This window comes from Periplaneta americana, chromosome 9, assembly GCF_040183065.1.
Source record: "Periplaneta americana isolate PAMFEO1 chromosome 9, P.americana_PAMFEO1_priV1, whole genome shotgun sequence".
Lineage (NCBI taxonomy): Eukaryota > Metazoa > Arthropoda > Insecta > Blattodea > Blattidae > Periplaneta > Periplaneta americana.
In genome coordinates this window covers 129,782,187-129,804,083 of record NC_091125.1, presented here as the reverse complement: position 1 = coordinate 129,804,083, position 21,897 = coordinate 129,782,187, and the positions used below count along the sequence as shown (strand labels likewise).

At 35.8% G+C, this 21,897-nt stretch overlaps 1 protein-coding gene across 5 annotated transcripts in view; it reads right to left on the bottom strand.

Annotated features, from left to right (window-relative positions):
* Positions 1-20,583, bottom strand: part of LOC138706509 (lysosome-associated membrane glycoprotein 1-like) — an 89,918-nt gene extending 69,335 nt beyond the window's left edge. For 4 of the 5 annotated variants that reach the window (XM_069835867.1, XM_069835869.1, XM_069835868.1 and 1 more), the window contains exons 1-3: positions 20,405-20,582; positions 8,737-9,146; positions 3,597-3,810 (exon numbers count right to left, since the gene is read on the bottom strand). In XM_069835867.1, coding sequence (XP_069691968.1) covers positions 3,597-3,810; positions 8,737-9,146; positions 20,405-20,462 — 682 coding nt within the window. In that variant the 5' untranslated portion in view covers positions 20,463-20,582. Of the gene's footprint in view, positions 1-3,596; positions 3,811-8,736; positions 9,147-20,404 lie in introns of all 5 variants that reach the window. The other variant, XM_069835864.1, reaches the window with a different exon arrangement.
* Positions 20,584-21,897: the final 1,314 nt, after the last annotated feature.

Below are 21,897 nucleotides of genomic sequence, written 5' to 3'. Positions count from 1 at the left end.
TAAGTAGCAGTGCTGCCCTTCTTTGCTAAAGCATCTGCATTCTCGTTTCCCAGGATTCCACAATGGGATGGTATCCATTGGAATATAATTCTTTTATTGAGTGATATTAATTGAGAGAGCATTTTAGTTATTTCTGCTGTTTACGATAAAAAAGCTTGACAGAGAATTCACACGAAAAAGGACTTTCTTCGAAATAAAATGTAAAAATTTCCTTAGTTATAAAATATATACGAACATTTCTATATATCTGATCATTCAGCATTACATACATGTGGTATCTGACAATGTATGCATAGTTTCAGGGACTAAAAGCAGCACAGACAATGGTCATTTCTCTTTCCCGCAACAACTGCCTTCATGTGATAAAGAAGGCAGTGCCGTCACTCCCTCACAGTCTAATGAAATTTAATTATGATTGAATTAATGATGCAAACAATTTTCTGTTAATTTAAAAGGTATTGTTTGAATAATAATTTTTAAAGTCATTTTTTTTTTATTATTATTTTTAAGCTTTTCTTGAGTGCGAAATATTCACGAAATTGCTAGTTTTCTTTTACGAAATATTTACCAAAATTGTACATTTTAATCACCGAAATCAGGGTAAAATAATCAACAAAATCACACCCCTACTCGTATGGTTTCAGTTTATCGTTTTTTTTTTTTTTACAACCAATATTTTCTATGCACCTTACTAAAATACTGTTCTGATTGGAGTACAAAGAATCTTGTTTGCACTTACTACTGCTGATTCCATTAAGTGTTATTTCCAGCCTCTCTGATTACAGAGATTTCTGGCAATGTGAAATTATTTTACAGCAAGTACTATCCTATTATTAACAGTATGAAATAAGATAAAAATTTAAAAAGGCTTTAGATAAAGTTAATAGAAAAAAGTTATTTGAAATCCTGAAAGAAGATAGTGTTCCAAACAATTAATAAATGCAACCTATAATTTATATTGCGAAAATTATATTTCGGTATGTACTGGAAACAACCAAACTGAGTGGAAATCAATTAATCAAGGTGTTCGACAAGGTTGTGTCTATCCCCATTACTATTTACTATATATATGGATCATATGATTAGAAACTGGAAAAGATCAAAACATGGTAATTTGAACATCAATAGAAATTTAAAGTTAGATATATTACTGTTTGCAGATGATGTAATATTATTAGCAGATTCTGAAAATGGCCTCCAATGTTCTGTTTTCTAATTAAAACTCCTTTCTGAGGAATACGGGATGAAAATTTAAATTAATAAAACTGAAGTAATGGGATTCATCAGAAAATCTCTCTGCAGCAAAATCTGCCTTTATAATAAAACCTGTAGAACAGGTCTCATGTTTTAAATATTTGGGTTATTTCAGTTATGAACAAGAAAGAGAGATTTCCACAAAACTTAATTACTTTAACTATGCAATGAATACCATTAATAAAATTTTCAAACCTTCTCTTGTCCAAAAACATACAAGAATGAAAGCCTATAAAATATTGGCGGGACTTGTTATAATGTATGGATGTGAAGCTTGGACCATACGTAAATTGATGAACACCAAATCATTGCCAATGAAATGAAGTTTTTAAGAACTGCTGGCTATATACGGTAGCGTGCAAATTAATCCGAACACGACATATTTTTACATTTTCTGTCATTGTTGGCCTCACAGCTGCTCAAACCGCTTTAATTGACATCTGTAGTACGTGTAATTCCATTGTTGAAGGTCTGTCATTTTTTTATAATATGTGACATTTTGCATGTCGTTTTGTACCTATAAGCATTTCAGTTGTGTTGAAGACTTAATACTGCAATCCTGTGTACATTCTGTCGTCTTCACAAATGGATACAACTCCACGAAAACGGTCTAAAATTATAACATTAGCAGGGCATTCTTCTACGACACAGGGGCAAATTGCTGCAGAATGTCACACCGGTTTGGCTACTGTTAATTCGATTATAAAACGATACAGGGAGACTGGATCCATCACACCCCAGAAAAAAGGAAACTGTGGCCGGAAAAAGAAGATTTCACCTGCAGATGATCGTTTAATTGTCAGGAAAAGTAAATTAAATCCTAGACTAACTGCTGTCAACTTAACCCACGAGTTAATGGCTACCATTGGGGCGAATATTCACGTCACAACAGTGCGGCGTAGGCTTTTGGAAGCTGGACAAAGGGCTCGTAAGCCTATTAAGAAGCAACTGCTAACCCCTGTTATGTGCAAAAAAGCTTAATGTGGGCAAAATTACATCAACACTGGACAGTGAATGACTGGAAGAATGTACTTTTTTCTGATGCATCTCATTTCGAGGTCCACGGCCACCGTGTTTCTTACGTACGGAAAGGATCCGAAAAAGTAACAGCAGCACATCTCCAACAAGCACCCAAATACCCCCCCTAAAGTAATGTTTTGGGGTTGTTTTACACATGAAGGGCCTGGAGCATTAATACCTATCAAGGGAATGATGAATTCTGACAAATATATTCACTTATTGGAAACCAGAATTGTACCCCAGCTGCAAAAATCATTTCCAGATGGCAGAGATGTGTTCCAACAAGACCTGGCACCATGCCATACATCTCGAAAAACTACAGAATTCTTCAACAAGAAGAATATTCAGGTACTCCCCTGGCCAGGCAACTCACCCAACATCAACCCCATTGAGAACTTGTGGTCAATTTGCAAAAGAAGAATGCAAAAAATAGATTGTTCTACAAAGGAGAAGATGATTTCTGCCCTCATTGGTGTATGGTTTCGCGATGAAGAAATGAAGAATATTTGTGGGAAATTAGTGGAATCCATGCCAAATCATCTCAGAGCTGTTATTAGGAACAAGGGAGGCCACATAGATTACCGAGGTATGCCTTAGATCCTTTTTTTATCCCGTTTGAGTGTTTTTGCATAAGTAATTATGTTGTTCGGATTAATTTGCACGCTACTGTAGAGTAGACAATAGAAAAATTAGGATATTTTGAAAGAATTAAATATTGACCCTTTTTAGAGAAAATTCATGGAAATCTCATATACTCAGGATGGCTAGAACAAAGATACCATGCCAAGCACTAAATTACCACCCATTAACAAGATCTTTGAGCCGTCCGCTGAAACGATGGCGTGAGACCATAATAAGCCATGAGGCTTAATACGTAATAAGAAGATTAAAATGAACATTTCTCTGATACTAGATTCCTCAATAAAAAAGTCTGTACATGTCTTCGAAATGGATGGAGGATAAACTACGAAAAAAGAAATTCAAGAATTAAGAATTTGTCACCATTCACTGATCAAAAAGGCAGATTAACACTACGAATAATTATTTATGCTATAGTTACGCTTCCCTGAATAGCTGCTACAGAGATCTTAAAAATAATGCACTCTTACTTTATGAAACAAAATTCTGATTAATTTAACTCAATTTAAAGAACATTTCAAAATACCTTCCCTTAAAATTTCTAGGTGTATATACACACACCTACATCATCAACCTGAAGTATGCAGTTTTTGTGTTACACTTAGATCACTTGACCATATCTTTCCAACTCTTAACACAAAGTCTTAATACAAAATTCACTACATCAAACACTAAGCACTCACCTTTAATGTCAGGGAACACCTCTGAATCGGACTGATTGACAATCAATGTGATGTTGCTGATCATAAAGTGATCTTTTTTATTAACGAAGATGAAGTTCACAGAATTGGTTTTGTTGTCGTCATTTAGCCAGCTCAGAATCAGAATCTGGGTCTCATTACCACACACTCCAGTAGCAGTGCTATTCTTAGGCACATTAAATATTCCATATTCAGTCTGTAATGCAAAATCACAAATCTTAAAATCTTATAACTACCAGTACTAATGCTTCTCCAATTTCCCACTTCGGCTACAAACGGCATGAGTGCACAGAGTTGGACAGCTGCCCAGTCCACTATTTGGACTTAGATCATTCAACCACTTTTGGCTAACGGCCAGCAGTCAAAATTGCTCAGCATCAGACCACAGTTGATCATTACGCACTTATTTCTATTCAGAAATATGCAGCTATGCATCTTCAATAAACACTGGACTGTAAATTAACATTTCTTACTTATGCGAAAAAAATCTGGAACAATATTTATTTCTGAAACTTTCCACCGAAGAAACCCCATTCAATCTACATTACAATCTCAGAACCTTCATTAACCATTTTCTTTGTTTTATTATTATTATCCACCACCACCACCACCACCACAACCACCATAATAAACATTCGTTTCAACAATTATAGTTCCACAACAGTTATATAGGAACTAAGCAGTTAAGGTAAACAAAGGAAATCCGAAAGTAAAATCTTTCGAAGTATTGATTATCACTAATGTTTTCCAATTCTGTTAAATATTTAAAAAAAATTAAGGTTTAATAAAATAAATACTTTAGATAAATGTTTGTTTTGTCAGTAAAATCAAAATCTGATGGAAAAGTTTTGTTCTCATTTCATAAAAACAAAGTTTACCTTGAAATGACCTTGATAACCTAAAGTAAATCAAAATTAACCAAGTCCATTGTTTTTCTTCTTCAAACAAAAACGTTTATTCGAAGTTGTATTCTCGCAAAAACATTTTTACATAAGCAGCTAGAAGGTTAAAAAAACAGCAGTCTTGATTTTTCTGTTTCTGTAAAAAATCTCCCCCCCCCTCCCCCAGTATCAGTGATTGGCTAAATAAAGTTTGGTGAAACTTCAGTACCGCCTCTCCACACTATAAAATTTCTCGGCCTTATATCAATTAAAATTAAATAATCCCTCAATCCATTAACCTTGTCACATACCTCTGCTTGAAAGTAATTCACGACATCCTATATCAGGTCATATTTATCCAATCACAAATACTAGGAAATTATCATAAAATACAATAATGAGAGTGATTTAATGATAAATATTAGTTGTTTAATAAGAAGCTGTGCTAGAAAGAGTGGGTGAAGGAAGAATAATGCTGGAACTTATCAGAAACAGAAAAAAGGAATTGGTTGGGTCACTGGCTGAGAAGAAACTGCACTGGAAAGGATGGTATATGGGAGAAAAGTTCGGCATAGAATATAGACAGATACATAAATCTTATGCAGAGACAAAAGAGAAGGCAGAAAATAGAAAAGATCGGAGAATGCTGGGTTTGCAGTGAAAGACCTGCCCTTGGGCAGAAAAAACTGAACGAATTAAATAATAATAATAATAATAATAATAATAATAATAATAATAATAATAATAATAATACTGTTTCATCATGTCATTACTGATCCATATTTTGTGTACATTTTGTAGTACTATCTGCTAAGTACAAAATTAAATTTATAAACCATTTAGGATTCTTAGAACCCCTAGAATTTCTTTGCAGAACAGTCTTTGAGAAACGCTTTTTAGAAGGATTTTGAGCAATTTCAGAGGTAACATCATTAACTTATAAAGCCTTGAACCTAATCAGAGGATTACTGGATCCATTCATTAAATCAACTCGAAATGATGCAGAAGTTTCAGTTCACACTTGAGAAATTAATGTTTAACTAATCGTATTTTAACATTAGAAATAAGCTTAATACACAACAGGTTTTGTAACAGTCATTAAGTCACAAAAAAGTACTATACCCAGGAAAATTTTCTGATAATACAAAATTCTCGAGTTCAAATTTCTGTTCAATTCTAGATTATTTTCTTTTCAGCCACGAAACCCCTTCATGCTTCAGCAATCAACTCGCCATTACCAGTGTATTAATTCCTGTAAAAGTGAACCAAGTAAAACAGAAAAATCCAAATTAAAAGCATAATCACGTAACTACGAGTTTGTTATTCACTTTTATAAAATGTTAGGTATCATTTTATGAACCATATCCAGACATTTTCTAAACTAAAGTACAGGTAATTGATAATTAATGCAGTATAACTAGAATGTTTCCAAACTAAAATAAAGCTAACTACATGAAGCACTGAAGTATGTACAGTGAAATGCATAATTACTCTGTTCCAGAAAATTCCAAGTTAACCAGAGGCCTATAACATAATAATTTAAATAACATTGTAACAACGATTCATTTCAAAAATAAAATCTGTTTTAGGTTTTAACTCTGAACAAAATTACACATTATATATATTTAAGACTATCGCATTGACTTAATTTGATCTGATCGAAAATGATTTTAACAGAAAAATTCGACATCGTAAAATTCAATACAATAAAGCAAAGAGAGTTTCAATGGACGTCCAGTAAAGCTCTTAGGCACGTAACTGATGCTCAAGATAGTGCAAATGTTACATCATCCAGGAGAAATGTACTGGTACATGACCTTACTATTTTGCAGCACTAGAGGTTATTATTGTTGAAATTTTTAGTGCAAACAGCATTTAACAGAAACCATAAGATTATAATCTAAGCTTCTCTGGTAATTTTACCTACAAAACAGGAGAGAGAATTTTGGTCCCTTTAACAAAGTCATGGTGGTAGAGAGTTCGAATTTTTATATTTTCATACACACCTTTGCATACCATTGTCGTTCCTGCAATAACTCCTATGCAACATATTTATCAATTTTCAGGTTTTGCTCTATTTAACAACTTAAATAGTGATACAGCAAATAATAAAATCTACTATATGTAATTGTATTTCTTTCTTTAGAAAATATAATTCACATCTCCTATGTAACACTGCCACAGAATGAATAAATGTGTTTTTTCTTCCTACTGAAAAATTATATATTTTGCACATAGGAATTATTGCAGCAACAACTGATATTTTCAAAAAATTTCATTAACAGTACAATAAAATCAAATGAGCAACTTCCAAACAAGATCCTCCTTTTCACAGATGTCCATCCAGGAAATCTGATGTCCAAGTACTTTTCAATATTATGGGAGAACAATATGAAAAAAATTATTAGACTGACCAAAGACCCAAAATGGTTACAATATGGTAATGAAGATAACAATAGCAAACAAATTGAAATCACAGATGGAGTTTCAACACCTAAGATAACAATACGATCTCCAAGAGCTCATACTGATAAGCTTATTTACCCACTGTAGCCAATAACACTTCCACAAATACAATGTGAAACAGAACACAGTCTCAAAAAGAGGAAAATAGATGAACTATACACGAAAACTGCAGCAATAGAAACAGTACACCTGAGATATCCTGAAGGAGAATGGCTACATATAATATACAGATGGGTCATTACTTACAAATAGCTTTTAAGGAACCCGGAGATTCAATGACGCCCTCACATAAACCTGCCATCTGTCCCTATTCTGAGCAAGATTAATCCAGTCTCTAGCCATCATATCCCACCTCCTCACATCCATTTTTATATTATCTTCCCATCTACGTTTCGACATCGTCAAAGGTCTTTTTCCCCCTCCACTGATGGTTCATTAATGGAGAAAAACTGAAATTTAGGTACAGGGATTCACAGCAAAATCTTCTTCAGACACTATAGGACCTTATCACAGTAATTTTGAAGGAGAAAATAACATCATCAGAGTTGTATTAAACCACAGGAATAACTTTATGAACACCTTATATATTCATATTTTGTAAATCCAGAGCTACAATACAATAGCAAAAATCCATGATCCGAAAACAAACCAGGTGAAGACATTCAAAATGAAATTAGACTCTTGTAGCAAAATAACGAGACAATTATTACAGTGGTCAACACACATTTTGTTGACAATCATCTGAAAGTTATTTTAGGGTCAATTTGTTGCACTGGTTCTAAATATGACATCAGTTTTGTCAGACTGGCTCGAGTTTTTGAGATATTTAGTATGTCACTAAAATACATGAACAATGCAAAAAATAAAGGTGTATATGCTAAGGTGTAACCTATTCACAAATTACATAAAAAAAATCAAACTGCTTTAGACTAAGTACACGAAATGAAAAATATCAGTCAATTCAGTAAAATGAAAAATAATCCCAATTAACACAACAAATCCCAGTCTATTTGATTTTCTTCTGTGTGGATAATCAGGGCAATCATGTTGATTCCAGCAGTAGTCAGCCATCATATGCACATCCCACCTTTCATGGTATCTTTCTTCCATTACCTTTATATCTTGGGGAAACCTCTCCCTTGTTCCTCACTAAAAGCACCAAGATTATCTGGAAACCGGTCTTCTAAGTGTCTATGAAGAAAGTTAACTTTTATGCTCATTGTAGCACCCAAATTTTTTTAAGTTTATACCAGTTCCTCATAATTGTCAACCTTATGGTTATCAAGAAAGTGTTTAACAACCAAGGCAAAGTTGTTCCAGGCATCAGTAATCTATAACATACAACACCATACCTTTGTGAAATGGGCTCCAGCTAAGAAGTGAAATCTCAAGACTTTCATGTCACTCTGTAATGCATTCTTTCCTACTTCTCTATTTCTTAAACGTTAATCTTTGGGACGTGGTGATCCCTCTCCAACAAATTAGATTCTCATAAATGGTATATTAAATCTACCCACATATACGGTACCAGTATATTAAATCTACCAACATTTGTCAATTCTCTTGTCAAGCAATCCTACTCTTCAATTAGGGATCTAGTCATCATTCATCTCAACCAGTTTTCTCATGTGAAAATATCAAATTCAAAACAAAGTTTCGCCTCCAGTTAGCTCAACTTCAGTCTCGTCAATTGCTAGAAGGAATGACAGTCAGTCCAGACTTCGCTGTCTAGTACCATAATGATGGATTTTAAGAACACAGTAGTCCATACTCACCGTATTTTTAGTGGTTTCATATGTGATGTTGAACTGAATTGCCATCTTGGCCATGATGCAAGTCACATTGTTGGTGGCGTTAGTAATATACCAAGTACCAACTTCAGGCTTCTCTGGAGTTGGTTTAGGCGGTATTGCAGTTGTAGGGGGAGCTGGTGAAGTAGTAGGAGCAAAGGTAGTATTCGGAGCATGAGTAGTATTTGGAGCAAGGGTGGTTGGAGTTGTAACAGTGGTAGATGGCGTAGTTGAAGTTGTAGTAGTTGTGGTGGTGGTGGTGGTTTTATTTGGACTAGTAGTAGTAGGAGTAGGAGTAGTAGTAGTAGGTGATGTAGTGGTTGGTGGTTCGGTAGTGGTTTTGTTATGTGGGATGGGTTCTGGTGGTGGAACACTAACTGTAGAGTCATTCTGTCCTGTAGAAGAAAAAGAAAAAAATTAAATACCAATACAAACAAGGTTAAGAACTGTAAACAATGTTCCTCATTCTCTCTCTTCTAATAAAGAAAGTTACTTAAAATTAAGCCAACAATCTGCTCTGCCAGCTCTTGCCTTTAGCACTGTCACTGTCCTAAGCTAGCAACTGGAATAGTAAGCACTCTACCACTTAAGGGGAGGTTGTAAGCTGATTTGGACCAAAATTAACATCTTTTGGTTTTTAGCTGAACTAATAAATTAAGAAAAAGTCGGTAGGTTAAGGAAGATCACAACTACAGGTGTGCAAATTTTCATAAATGTAGATTGAATAGTTTCTGAGATAAATGTACCTGAAGCTGCTAAATTTAACACGGCGAGGATAGGGCTTACAACCTCCCCTTAATATCCTAATGTGTTATTAACTAAAGCAGAGTTCTTGGCAATAAAACCATTAATTCTCTTGCTCTCAAATATTTCTTACACAGAGTGGGTTTAGAGTAAAGATAAAGAAAGATATTGGATGGTGATGTAGCAAAAAAATATAACCGCTTTAATGTAGGCACCATATTTTACATTATACGAGGCATTTTCTTAAAGTTCCATTTTCAATTATAGCCTTCGCATCGCTGCAATTGTTATTTTGCGCATGTATGTTTTCTTCTTCAGTCCTCAGGCAAGCTGTGCATGCAGTTTCAGAGCTTCAGTCCGTGTGTGTGGTTAGTTGTGATCAGTTGAAATGTTTAAAGTGATCGAGCACCCTGCCGACTGAGATGCAGTCTGTTATCCATTTCTTGAATGCAAGAAACATCAAACCAGCTGACATTCATCGTCAACTTTGTGAGGTGTATGGTGATGATGCCATTAGTGATGGAATGGTCAGGAGATGGATTAGGAAGTTCAACGAGGGCCCCATGTCTGTGCATGACGAGCAGCATACTGGTCGGCCATCTTTGATCAATGATTTGGTGCGTGCTGTCGATGAAAAAATTCATGAGGACAGGAGGTTCACAATTTCTTCGCTTTCCTTGAATTTTCCACAAATGTCGCGGAGTGTTCTCTACAAAATTGTAACAGATTGATTATGATATCGAAAATTGTGCTCACAATGAGTACCCAAGATGCTCACCAAGGAACACAAAACTAAACGAGCATCCAATGTATTGAGCTTTCTCACATATTACAGTGAGCAAGACGATGAGTTTCCTGACCATATCGTGACAGGTGACTAGACTTGGGTGTCTCATATGACACCTGAATCAAAGCAGCAGTCCATGGAATGGAGGCATACTGCATTGCCAAGGAAAAAGAAATTCAAACAAACCATGTCAACACGGAAGATCATGTGCACTGTTTTTTTGGGACAGAAAAGGAGTCCTACTCATAAAATTCTTGCCTCGGGGTGAAACCATTAATAGAGAAACCTATTGTCAGACCATGAAGAAGCTCCATCACGCAATTCAGAACAAGAGACGTGAGATGCTGACTGACGGAGTTGTGTTGCTTCATGACAACGCTCTGCCACACACAGCTCGTGACACCCAAAATTGCATCTCGAAATTTGGCTGGGAACAAATTGACCATCACCCCTACAGCCCGCATTTGGCTCCGAGTGACATCTCTTCCTGCACCTCAAGAAGTTCCTCAGTGGTCAACATTTTGATGTCGACGATTAAGTGAAAACAGCAGTTTGGGAGTGGTTCGCATTGCAGGCAGGCGAATTCTACAATGAAGGGATAGAAAGACTTGTGCCACGACTCTAAATGCCTCAATAATGGTGGAAATTATATTGAGAAGTAATTGAAGTGTGGGGAATACAATGCAACAAAAATGGTTTGTAAATATCTTCCCGTTTACTTACTACACCCTTTTGAACTTACTTTAAGAACACGCCTCGTAGCAGTTATATTACTTAGACCTACACATAACCTCTAAACTGTTTGAAGGACCACACCTGCCTTTGTTGACAGGTCCATATGACCCAGCCAGGAGGGCTGTCAGACAATTCCTCACATATCACCTCTTCATTACTTTGGGACCACTTAAGTATGCCATATTGACTGTGATGGATTGGATATGTGCTAAGACCTCCAGAAGAAAGAGGAGTAAAAAGGGTGTTCACAGAATATCCTTTAGGCAAAGCACCACTGGGAAGATATAGGCTTAGATATTTAGACAATCTAAAGAAGGACCTACATATTTTAAACATTTATGATAGCTGGGAATTGTCTGCCAGGATAGAGTGCAGTAGTACTACATGATAAACTCAGCAGCTAAGAGTTTTCATAGCTTAGTTAGAGACCGGATGTTAGGAAAAAATTCCTATATTTTATTGTTGCAGATATCAATATGATGAAGTTCATGCCAGGTTATTAGGGTTGCACAGAGCAAATATAATTTTGCCAATTTTCATATATAATGCCTATAAGTGTCAATTTGATTTTCTTAAAATAACTCCGGAGTTGGGAGGGAGTTAAAATATACAGTGGCAAATATTTTTCTGAAAACATTCTTTCAATCTGTATTGTATTGTAAAAATTCTATTTCATGTTCCTCTTACATTTCCGGCAACGCAAAGTTTGTTTCTGGAAGTGTATGTTTTTCCCAACTCGTCATGGCTCCTATTGTGTATGGTGAGTCTCCTCCTACTTCCAGTTAAAGTGGTGCCAATAAACACCTCCATTCCTTCCTTTAACTGTTAACCACTATCTTTCATTCAACTGCAAACACATGTGAATATCAGGCTGCGGATAGTGTAGAAGGGACAGAGGAACATCATTCACATACTTTCTCTCAGATCACTTTGCTCGTCCACTGAAGAGTGATATAGTATTTTATGTTAAGTGGTGAGGCAGTGTTCCGTGGTTTCTTGTTGATATTTACTGGGCAGCTGTTTTACAATACCAGAACACGGCAGGATAAAAATCAAAACTAAATAATTTTATGAAAAAATGTTTTCTAATGCCAGGCATTTGACAAAGTCATTTGACCTCTTGCACTCCATTATTTTTCGAAGATATTGTCATGGTCAGCCACTGAAGCACAGATTTTGAGGTTTTATTTTTTTTATTTTATTGGGTTATTTTACGATGCTGTATAAACATCTCCATGTATGGTGGGTCCCTATCACCACGGCATGGCGCGTCCTCAGGTTGCGGATAGAGGAGACGGCCTCCAGATATGGAGGGTAGCTGCGAATATATTGAATAAGCAGTCGTGGACAGCCGATAAGGGGTGGTCCTCCAGCTTGGGGATTGGGCGAAGGGCTAACAACCCATCACCGTAAAAAACAGCTTGTTACGAATTCCTACAGTAAGCCTCGGAATAGGACTGATTCTCTGGCACGACCACAGCAAAGGAATAAGGTTTTGAGATTTGGCACTTGGAACGTAACTAGTCTTTATAGAACAGGAGGGGTAACATTAGTAGCAAAAGAACTAGCTAGATATAGAATAGACTTCGTAGGAGTACAAGAGGTTAGGTTAGATGGGAATGGCATATCACAAATAGGAGATTACTTGTTGTATTATGGGGAAGGAAACAATAATCACCAATTAGGAACAGGATTCTTTGTACATAAAAGAATAAAATCAGCAGTAAAAAAGGTCGAATTTATCAGTGACAGGTTATCATATTTAGTACTTAAGGGTAGATGGTGCGACATCATAGTTATAAATGCTCACGCCCCTACAGAAGAGAAAGACGACTATATAAAGGATAGCTTCTATGAGGAATTGGAACATACTTTTGATCAGTTCCCTAGATATCATATGAAAATTTTATTGGGGGATTTCAACGCTAAAGTAGGACGGGAGGATATTTTTAGACCAACTATTGGAAAAGAGAGCCTACACGCAATTAGTAGTGACAATGGAGTTAGATTAGTCAACTTTGCCACATCGAAAAATTTAATTGTCAAAAGTACAACATTCCCCCATAAGGATATACATAAATATACTTGGACTTCTCCAGATGGATTGACACACAACCAAATAGATCACATCTTGATAGATAAACGGAGACATACTAGTATAGTAGATATTCGAACTTTCAGGGGTGCAGACTGTAATTCTGACCATTATTTGGTGATTGGAGAATTAAGAGAAAGATTATCAGTAGCCAAGCGAGTAGAGCAACAAGTTAATATTACTAAATTCAATATTTTGAAATTAAAGGACGAGGAAGCTAAGCAAAATTATCAGGTCGAAATTTCGAATAGGTTTGCCACTTTAGAAAGTTCCGACGAAGTTGAGAAAGAATTAGATGTTAATAGCGTGTGGGAAAATATCAGAGATAGTATCAAAATTGCAGCTGAGCAGAGCATAGGTTATTATGAAACTAAGAAAAAGAAACCGTGGTTTTATGAAGATTGTTGCATGGTAGTAGAAAGAAGGAAACAGGCAAAATTGAAATTCTTACAGGATCCAGTCGAGGAGAAGAGAGATAATTATTTCAATGAAAGACGGGAAGCAAGTCGTACACTTAGGAATAAAAAGAGAGGTTACTTGAAGGAAAAACTGAATGAGGTAGAAACAAATAGTAAGAATAAAAACATTCGAGATTTATATAAGGGTATAAAGGAATTTAAGAACGGATATCAGCCAAGGGTAAACGTGATCAAGGATGAGAATGGTGACTTGCTTGCAGACTCTCCATCAATCCTAAACAGATGGAAAAACTATTTTGCGCAACTACTAAATGTACATAGGCCAAATAGAAATGATCGGGACGAAATTGAAATACAAACTGCTGAGCCATTTATACCCGAACCCACGCTTTCAGAAGTCGAAATTGCGATAGAAAATCTGAAAAAGTACAAGTCTCCAGGTATCGATCAAATTCCAGCAGAATTAATACAAGAGGGTGGAAGTGCATTATATAGCGAAATTTATAAACTTGTACTTGCTATTTGGGAAAAGGAAATTGTACCAGAACAATGGAAGGAGTCCATAATTGTACCTATTTTTAAAAAGGGGGACAAAACCAACTGTGGTAACTTTCGAGGAATATCACTTTTGTTGAAGTCGTACAAAATTTTGTCCAATATTCTTTTGAGGAGATTAACTCCGTACGTAGATGAAATTATTGGGGATCATCAGTGCGGTTTTCGGCGTAATAGATCGACTATTGATCAGATTTTTTGTATTCGGCAGATAATGGAGAAAAAATGGGAGTATAAGGGTACAGTACATCAGTTATTCATAGATTTCAAAAAGGCTTATGACTCGGTTAAGAGGGAAGTATTATATGGTATTCTTATTGAATATGGTATTCCCAAGAAACTAGTTCGATTAATTAAAATGTGTCTCAGTGAAACATACAGCAGAGTCCGTATAGGTCAGTTTCTATCTGATGCTTTTCCAATTCACTGCGGGCTAAAGCAGGGAGATGCACTATCACCTTTACTTTTTAACTTCGCTTTAGAATATGCCATTAGGAAAGTTCAGGATAACAGGCAGGGTTTGGAATTGAACGGGCTACATCAGCTTCTTGTCTATGCAGATGACGTGAATATGTTAGGAGAAAATACACAAACGATTAGGGAAAACACGGAAATTTTACTTGAAGCAAGTAAAGCGATCGGTTTGGAAGTAAATCCCGAAAAGACAAAGTATATGATTATGTCTCGTGACGGGAATATTGTACGAAATGGAAATATAAATATTGGAGATTTATCCTTCGAAGAGGTGGAAAAATTCAAATATCTTGGAGCAACAGTAACAAATATAAATGACACTCGGGAGGAAATTAAACGCAGAATAAATATGGGAAATGCGTGTTATTATTCGGTTGAGAAGCTCTTATCATCCAGTCTGCTGTCCAAAAATCTGAAAGTTAGAATTTATAAAACAGTTATATTACCGGTTCTTCTATATGGCTGTGAAACTTGGACTCTCACTCAGAGAGGAACATAGGTTAAGGGTGTTTGAGAATAAGGTGCTTCGGAAAATATTTGGGGCTAAGCGGGATGAAGTTACAGGAGAATGGAGAAAGTTACACAACACAGAACTGCACGCATTGTATTCTTCACCTGACATAATTAGGAACTTGAAATCCAGACGTTTGAGATGGGCAGGGCATGTAGCACGTATGGGCGAATCCAGAAATGCATATAGAGTGTTAGTTGGGAGACCGGAGGGAAAAAGACCTTTAGGGAGGCCGAGACGTAGATGGGAGGATAATATTAAAATGGATTTGAGGGAGGTGGGGTATGATGATAGAGACTGGCTTAATCTTGCACAGGATAGGGACCGATGGCGGGCTTATGTGAGGGCGGCAATGAACCTTCGGGTTCCTTAAAAGCCATTTGTAAGTAAGTAAGTAAGTAAGTATAAACATCTAGGTTGTTTAGCGTCTAAATGAAATGAAGGTGATAATGCCGGTGAAATGAGTCCGGAGTCCAGCACCGAAAGTTACCCAGCATTTGCTCGTATTGGGTTGAGGGAAAACCCAGGAAAAAAAATCTCAATCAGGTAACTTGCCCCGACCGGGATTCGAATCCGGTTTCGCGGACAGATGCGCTGACCGTTACTCCACAGGTGTGAACGATTTTGAGGTTTTTATGAAAGAATTCGGTGAAGCATTTTCGACTGACAAATCAATCTTGTTTTGCAAAGTGTGTGAAACATCTGTGAATAAAATTGCGCAAAAAGTTCCACGTTTCGCAGTATAATTTCAAGATTCATCTGGTAGCAAGTGCTTTGTAATACATGTTTTAACTGTTCATGTTCCAAACATACTGCGTTAATGGGAAGCCTACATTGACCTAAAATGTCACTACTTATTTTGAAAGACTCATTACTAAATTTAAAAAATAAAAAATAATGCCTACAGTATTTTAATACCTATTTTGAAGATTTTAGTGCCTTTTGCCTATCTATTTTGAATTTTTTAGTACCTAACATCCGGTTTCTGTACTTATAAGGCTTTATAATAATTATGCATATCATGGCAGGTCAGCATGCTGAAATGGCATTTCCTCCATTTTTTATGAAACGGTAAACTGGACTTAACACCTATTAATGTATTACACTGCTGCCACTTGTCAAAATTCAACACTTTGCACAAACATAAGCCTGATGGGTTACAACTGTATCAATCAATCTTCTTAATGTATCCAGCTGTTTGCTGACAACATAAAGTCCACTATAGTCCACTGTAGTCTATTCAGTTGTTTTTCACGAGAAATGAGTGGTATTTTGATCGGTGTTCATTATAAATGTCTGTTGCTAGTAGCCAGAGGTGTGGTGTACTCAATACATACTGCAGGGCTGCGTCTTCTGCAACTGGTACTGATGATTTTAATTTACTTCTTTTGTGGTTTATGGATGGATAGTATAGAAAAATGTGTTCCAGATCTTCATCATGATTATTACACCACAGACAAGTAGGATTATCAGAAATGTGAATTGGTGTAGGTACAATTGAGTGACAATGTAACCTGTTCTGGCTCTTGTTAAAAATGTTTGAACATGTCTGGGGAAGTTTTTGTACTTTTCCAGGTCATTTGGTTTCTTTTGTACAGACTGTAAAATGTTTCCTTTGTCAGAAGAGAGCCAATTGTTGTTCCATAGGTTTGTAAAACGAAACTTTACTGAGGCAAAAGCATTGGATAGAGATATCACTTGAAGAGGTCGTGGTTGCAAATATGTTGCCTGTTTTGCAGTATTATCGACTTTCTCGTTTCCAGGTCTACCACAATGACTAGGTATCCATTGAAATGTTATTACAACTGTATGAATGGTAATAAACTTCTCATTTTTTTAATGTCGCATAGGATCATTTGATCCTAAGCTCTTCATTTTGTCTCATTCTCTTCAGCCCCACCCCTTTTCCCTTTCAGCTCTTCATCTCTGTCAGCGCACTTTCTCTTCTCCAGTTTGTGCTTTGTATACAGAACGTCACAAATGCTCAACAGGTTTGCTGTAGGCTAGCTTAGTTTCATAGTAAGCTAGGAACATAAATACAGTATACCGTCCTCTCATAGAATAGTTTCATTAGATCAAACATGTCACAAAACGACCTTCAGATGGTGCAGGTTTCTACATACTACGTAAGCCCATCTAACACAGTACGTACATCTACAATGCTTTAACTGGCCATTTCCCTAATAACTCGTCCTGAACCTCTCTCATGTTACGTTGGTAACAAGTGGGGTGGGAGAGCCTGCAACAGTTCATTGGACTACACAGGTATCAAACGATTTTTAAGCTGCTAACTAAATCCACGTGCATATCACTGTATAGGCCTACACATCATAGAAGCCATTGAAGAAAAAAAATAAAAGTCTCCTTTGGTGTAGTTCTTCTGGAGAAAAACTTGAACATTAGGCCTGCCTGTACTTTGCTTTGAAGATGAAGTTTCGAGATTCGGGTAAGAAAAATAACTTTTCAATAGGCAACGAAGCCAACAAGAAGCTGACCACACCACAGACTCGAAACTACTTGGAAGAAAGGATCAATTTTTATTTATGTTCAAATAACGAGTCTCAGTACTATTTATAAACCTACAATGAACCATCAAGCACAAGGTATCTGTGGGTCGTTCATTGAAGAGATCTAGTCAAAGTTCTTCTAATGCAATACCAATTATATTTCATCAAGATCTCGCTAATAGCGTCTGAAATCGTGGTCTGTATATGATCATATGTGTATATGGTCACTTGAATCATCCACAATGCCACAAGGATTCTTCCACACACAGAAAGCAACTTACCACTAAATTACCTTTGTTCAGCTACATAACCTAAGTCACATTTTCTAAATCAACGTGATTAATTCATGGAAACAAACCATAAATTGGACACACTGAACTATTAAGACTATCTTTGCACAAGGTATTCACTAGCCACTGAACGAATATTGCACACTTATCACTGTCAATGTGGAACTATAAACCAATCTTCAACACTTTCAACACTGCCACAACACATTTCAATTCTTATATATAGGCTATATATTTTATTGAATTATCACTACATTAACACATTTTCTTCCCACCATCACGATCCACTTAAACTTGATGGCAACCAACACAACAGGAATAGCAATATATGCAAATGAAATTAAACTAAACGTGAGGAATGTTACTAAAGGGGTGTAGTATTATGCAACAGGTTAGGTTCGATTGTGTGTGTGTTACGTGACAGGTTAGGTAAGGTACAGAAAGTTCATGGAAGCGCAACCAAAAAAGTAAAGGTATCCCCTTCACATGCCATGAAGCCACTTGGGGGAGGGGGGAGACATGGAGGTAGAGCCCATGTGTTTTGTGATCTTGGCACTAGAATGAGGTTGTGTGGTCGGCACCACATTCCTACTGCCTTTTACCCCCAGGAAAGACCTGGCAGAAGGCTGAGTGAACTTCGGGACCGTTCTTGAAGTCACCACACGGAATCGAACCGAGCATCTTCCAGTCCATAGCCAGATGCTCTACCAATTGAGCTACCTGGCCGCCATAAATGTGTTTCATACTAAAACTATTTTTAAAAACTCGCAATACTTCAATATTCCAAGTAATTTCTCTAGAGAAGGATGAAGTAGCCTATTCTGCAAATTAATGTAGATTCTAGGTTGATTTTCCCCACACAATTTTATTCTAAACTCTGAAAATGAACAGTTATAGTGAGTGATCAATGGTAATGTATACTTAAACCATTTTAACAAATTTTGTCCACGGTAAAATACTAATTTTTAATCCAGTTCTATTGTATTTTTATTCTAGGGAAAATACTTTTCTTATACGAAAACATTGCTTTCATTTACTGATTTACAGAACTAGCATATGGTTCACTAGAGATTAGCCTCAAACCCACTAATCTTTGAGCTATTTTGAAATGCAAGTAATTTCAACTATAGGCCTATGCCGATTTTCACTGTTTTAACCAAAAACACTTCTGGAGAAAAAAAAACACATCGTATTACCTCATTTGTGTTTCTATTGTTGTCGCTCACAACTCATTAACTTTCCATGCAACAGTGAATTTGCCCCTTTTTCTCGTCGACATTACGAGCAGACATATCCACAAAGAATGGTAGAAACGTCTTTTACTGTAAGTAGGCTGTGAAACTAGCAATGAGGTAGTTCCGGTGATTTCGGAAGTGAAAATCATTTAATTTACAAGTTTTTTTTTTTTTTTTTTTGAAGATGCAGTTGGTCGTATATCAAAAGCATAATAAAAGCCTAAACTAACCAAACCTAACCTGTCATAGATTCTTATATTATGCAAGATGTATAAGCGGAGTACGAAGGGAATTAGCTCAGCGCTAGTTCAGCCTCAAAGGTTGCATGTTTTTTCAATGCCTAAGATCCGAGTTACTGTGAACATCTTAAAAGCTTTAAACTCTACCAGTCATATTCTTTACCTTCGCGAAGTAATTCCGCGTGAGGATTTAGTTCGACCCGGAGCTTACTCCAACATTCAAACCAAAATCCAGTTATGTAGCTAAAAGTGAGTTACTTGAATTCCTCCATTTTCTTAATATTTTCAACTAATATTACTCGCACAGCTCTGAAGAGTCACGCGCAATTATAAAACCAATACACAAAATTCCAACAAATTATCACTAAAAAAAAATACGTACTCCACTGGCAGAAAAAGTTATTCTAATTTCAAAGACCTACGGCACACTAATGTAGACTGTACCCATTACGCAGAAAAACAGGAAATTACCTTAATCACCCATTAATGAAGGTATACCCACGGCTATAAATTCGAAGCTGTATTATGTTTTTATACCAGGCGTATTACAGCAACTTAAAATAAAAGTAGCTTACTATTGCAATACGTAATAAAATGTTGCGAACCACAGCATGAATCGACGATTTTAAATTATATTTTCAGTTACATACCATACAAATTAAATAACTAGGTCTACACAGTGAATATATATAACCTAGATTTGGTACTCTTGTTTTTACTACTTCGTCTCTTCGAAATCATTTACACATCGTACTCTCGATAATATTTCATCCTTGTCGTGCCTTAAATGTCAAATGTCTTTTTTTTTTTTTTATTATTCGAACCAATGCACGTTAGCAACAAAGAAAACATACCACAATGCTACTGTTTTGAGTTTGGTATTCGTCCAACTTAACTGTATCATTATGTTTGGGAACAATTATGCTGTTACTGCAAAATACATTACCTCTATAACCTGTCATTTAACAAGTTATGGTCACTGATCAGTACATTTGAACTTTGTATCATACTTTCAGTTTCAGTTACTTATTCTCATATAATTATTGATATATTGTATCTTACCGTTCGATAAAGCTAGTATACTAGCCAATACAGCGAACAATACTATTTTCGGAACCATGGTTGTATAACAAATCACTCCAAAAATCTGTCCAGACAAATCTTCAACAGCTGAAACAATGCAGTGAAATGAAAGAGAAAACAAGACAGCTCATAACCAGCACGCAACAGCAACTCGTGACCAGCAATTCTACTTATCTGCCTGTCCCCCCTACAGCTATTCCAGATGACGTTTCTACCGAACACGTATTACAGCTAAAACTATATATAAAATACTAACGAATAGTGTATTTTAATTAATATTATTTCGTTATAAATAAATATAAATTATATTCTTATATAACCGATAAATATTATAACATTATTTAGGAGTACGTTCGAAAAATTTATGTACGGATCAAACCCGGAACAGCCAATGTTGCTGCTTAGGTAGGAAAATTGAGCATGGAACTGGTAATGTGAGATACATTACAATGTTGGTACCACTGCAAAACTATACAATATTGCACAATAATGAAAGTAAGAAGAGTCTTTTAATAAATGAGGCCTGTACTTTATGGATTTTTTAATATTTATATTTTTACGTTTAGATGATTTAAGATTATCAGTTATTTTATAATTAAGAAATGAGCACATTTAGAATGCTTAATTAACACATATAGTAGCAGGAACATTATATTCAGGCTACAGTATTAACTATAAAAAAAAAACAATATTATTATTGTATTTCCTCATTACTCTGTTAAGAGAAAAATTTAATGCCTAGTTTTTACGTAAAAAAATATTCACTACTGTCATTATCTTACACATTTTCGATTAACTATTTACCAGCTGTTGAACCCAAAAGTTACATAAATTTGAACCTCTGAACATGCTTTCAGATTTAATTCAGCTTAAATAAAATCGTAATAGTAGAAGTACGGCATAAAAGTCTTCCTCAAGGCAATATTTCAAAATTGTTACAACTTTCCTACCAACCTATAAATAATTTAACAATTGGTTAATGCGTTATTGTTGTTTAGTCAACTGTCCGAAGGCAGGTTTGAGCATCTTAAGTTGGGTGCGGATTTTAGGGATATTTGCATGTTTTATTCCTTAATTGCAAATCATATGCTACCATTATATAAATGCGTTTCAAGTTATTTGGAACTAAATGTCAATATTTTATAGTGCATAATTTATGCATATTTAAGCGATTAATGCGTATTTCAGTTTTTAGCGCATATTAAGTATACTGTTTTTTTTTTTTTTTTTTTTTTTTAAGTATTCTAGTGCTTAAACCAAGATTCAAAACACGGAAAATCAGCAGAGTGAAATGTAGCTACTGCCTGGAAATAGATTTAGGTCTACAATCAGCCACAGAACCTCAATTCCCAAATATACCGGTCTAGGCTATAATTTGAAAATTATTTTCTTACTTTACTTTACGGGCTTCTCCACATCTTTAGCGGTTACCCTTTATTCCCGTCCTCCAAAAATGCCGGTCCTCCCAGTCA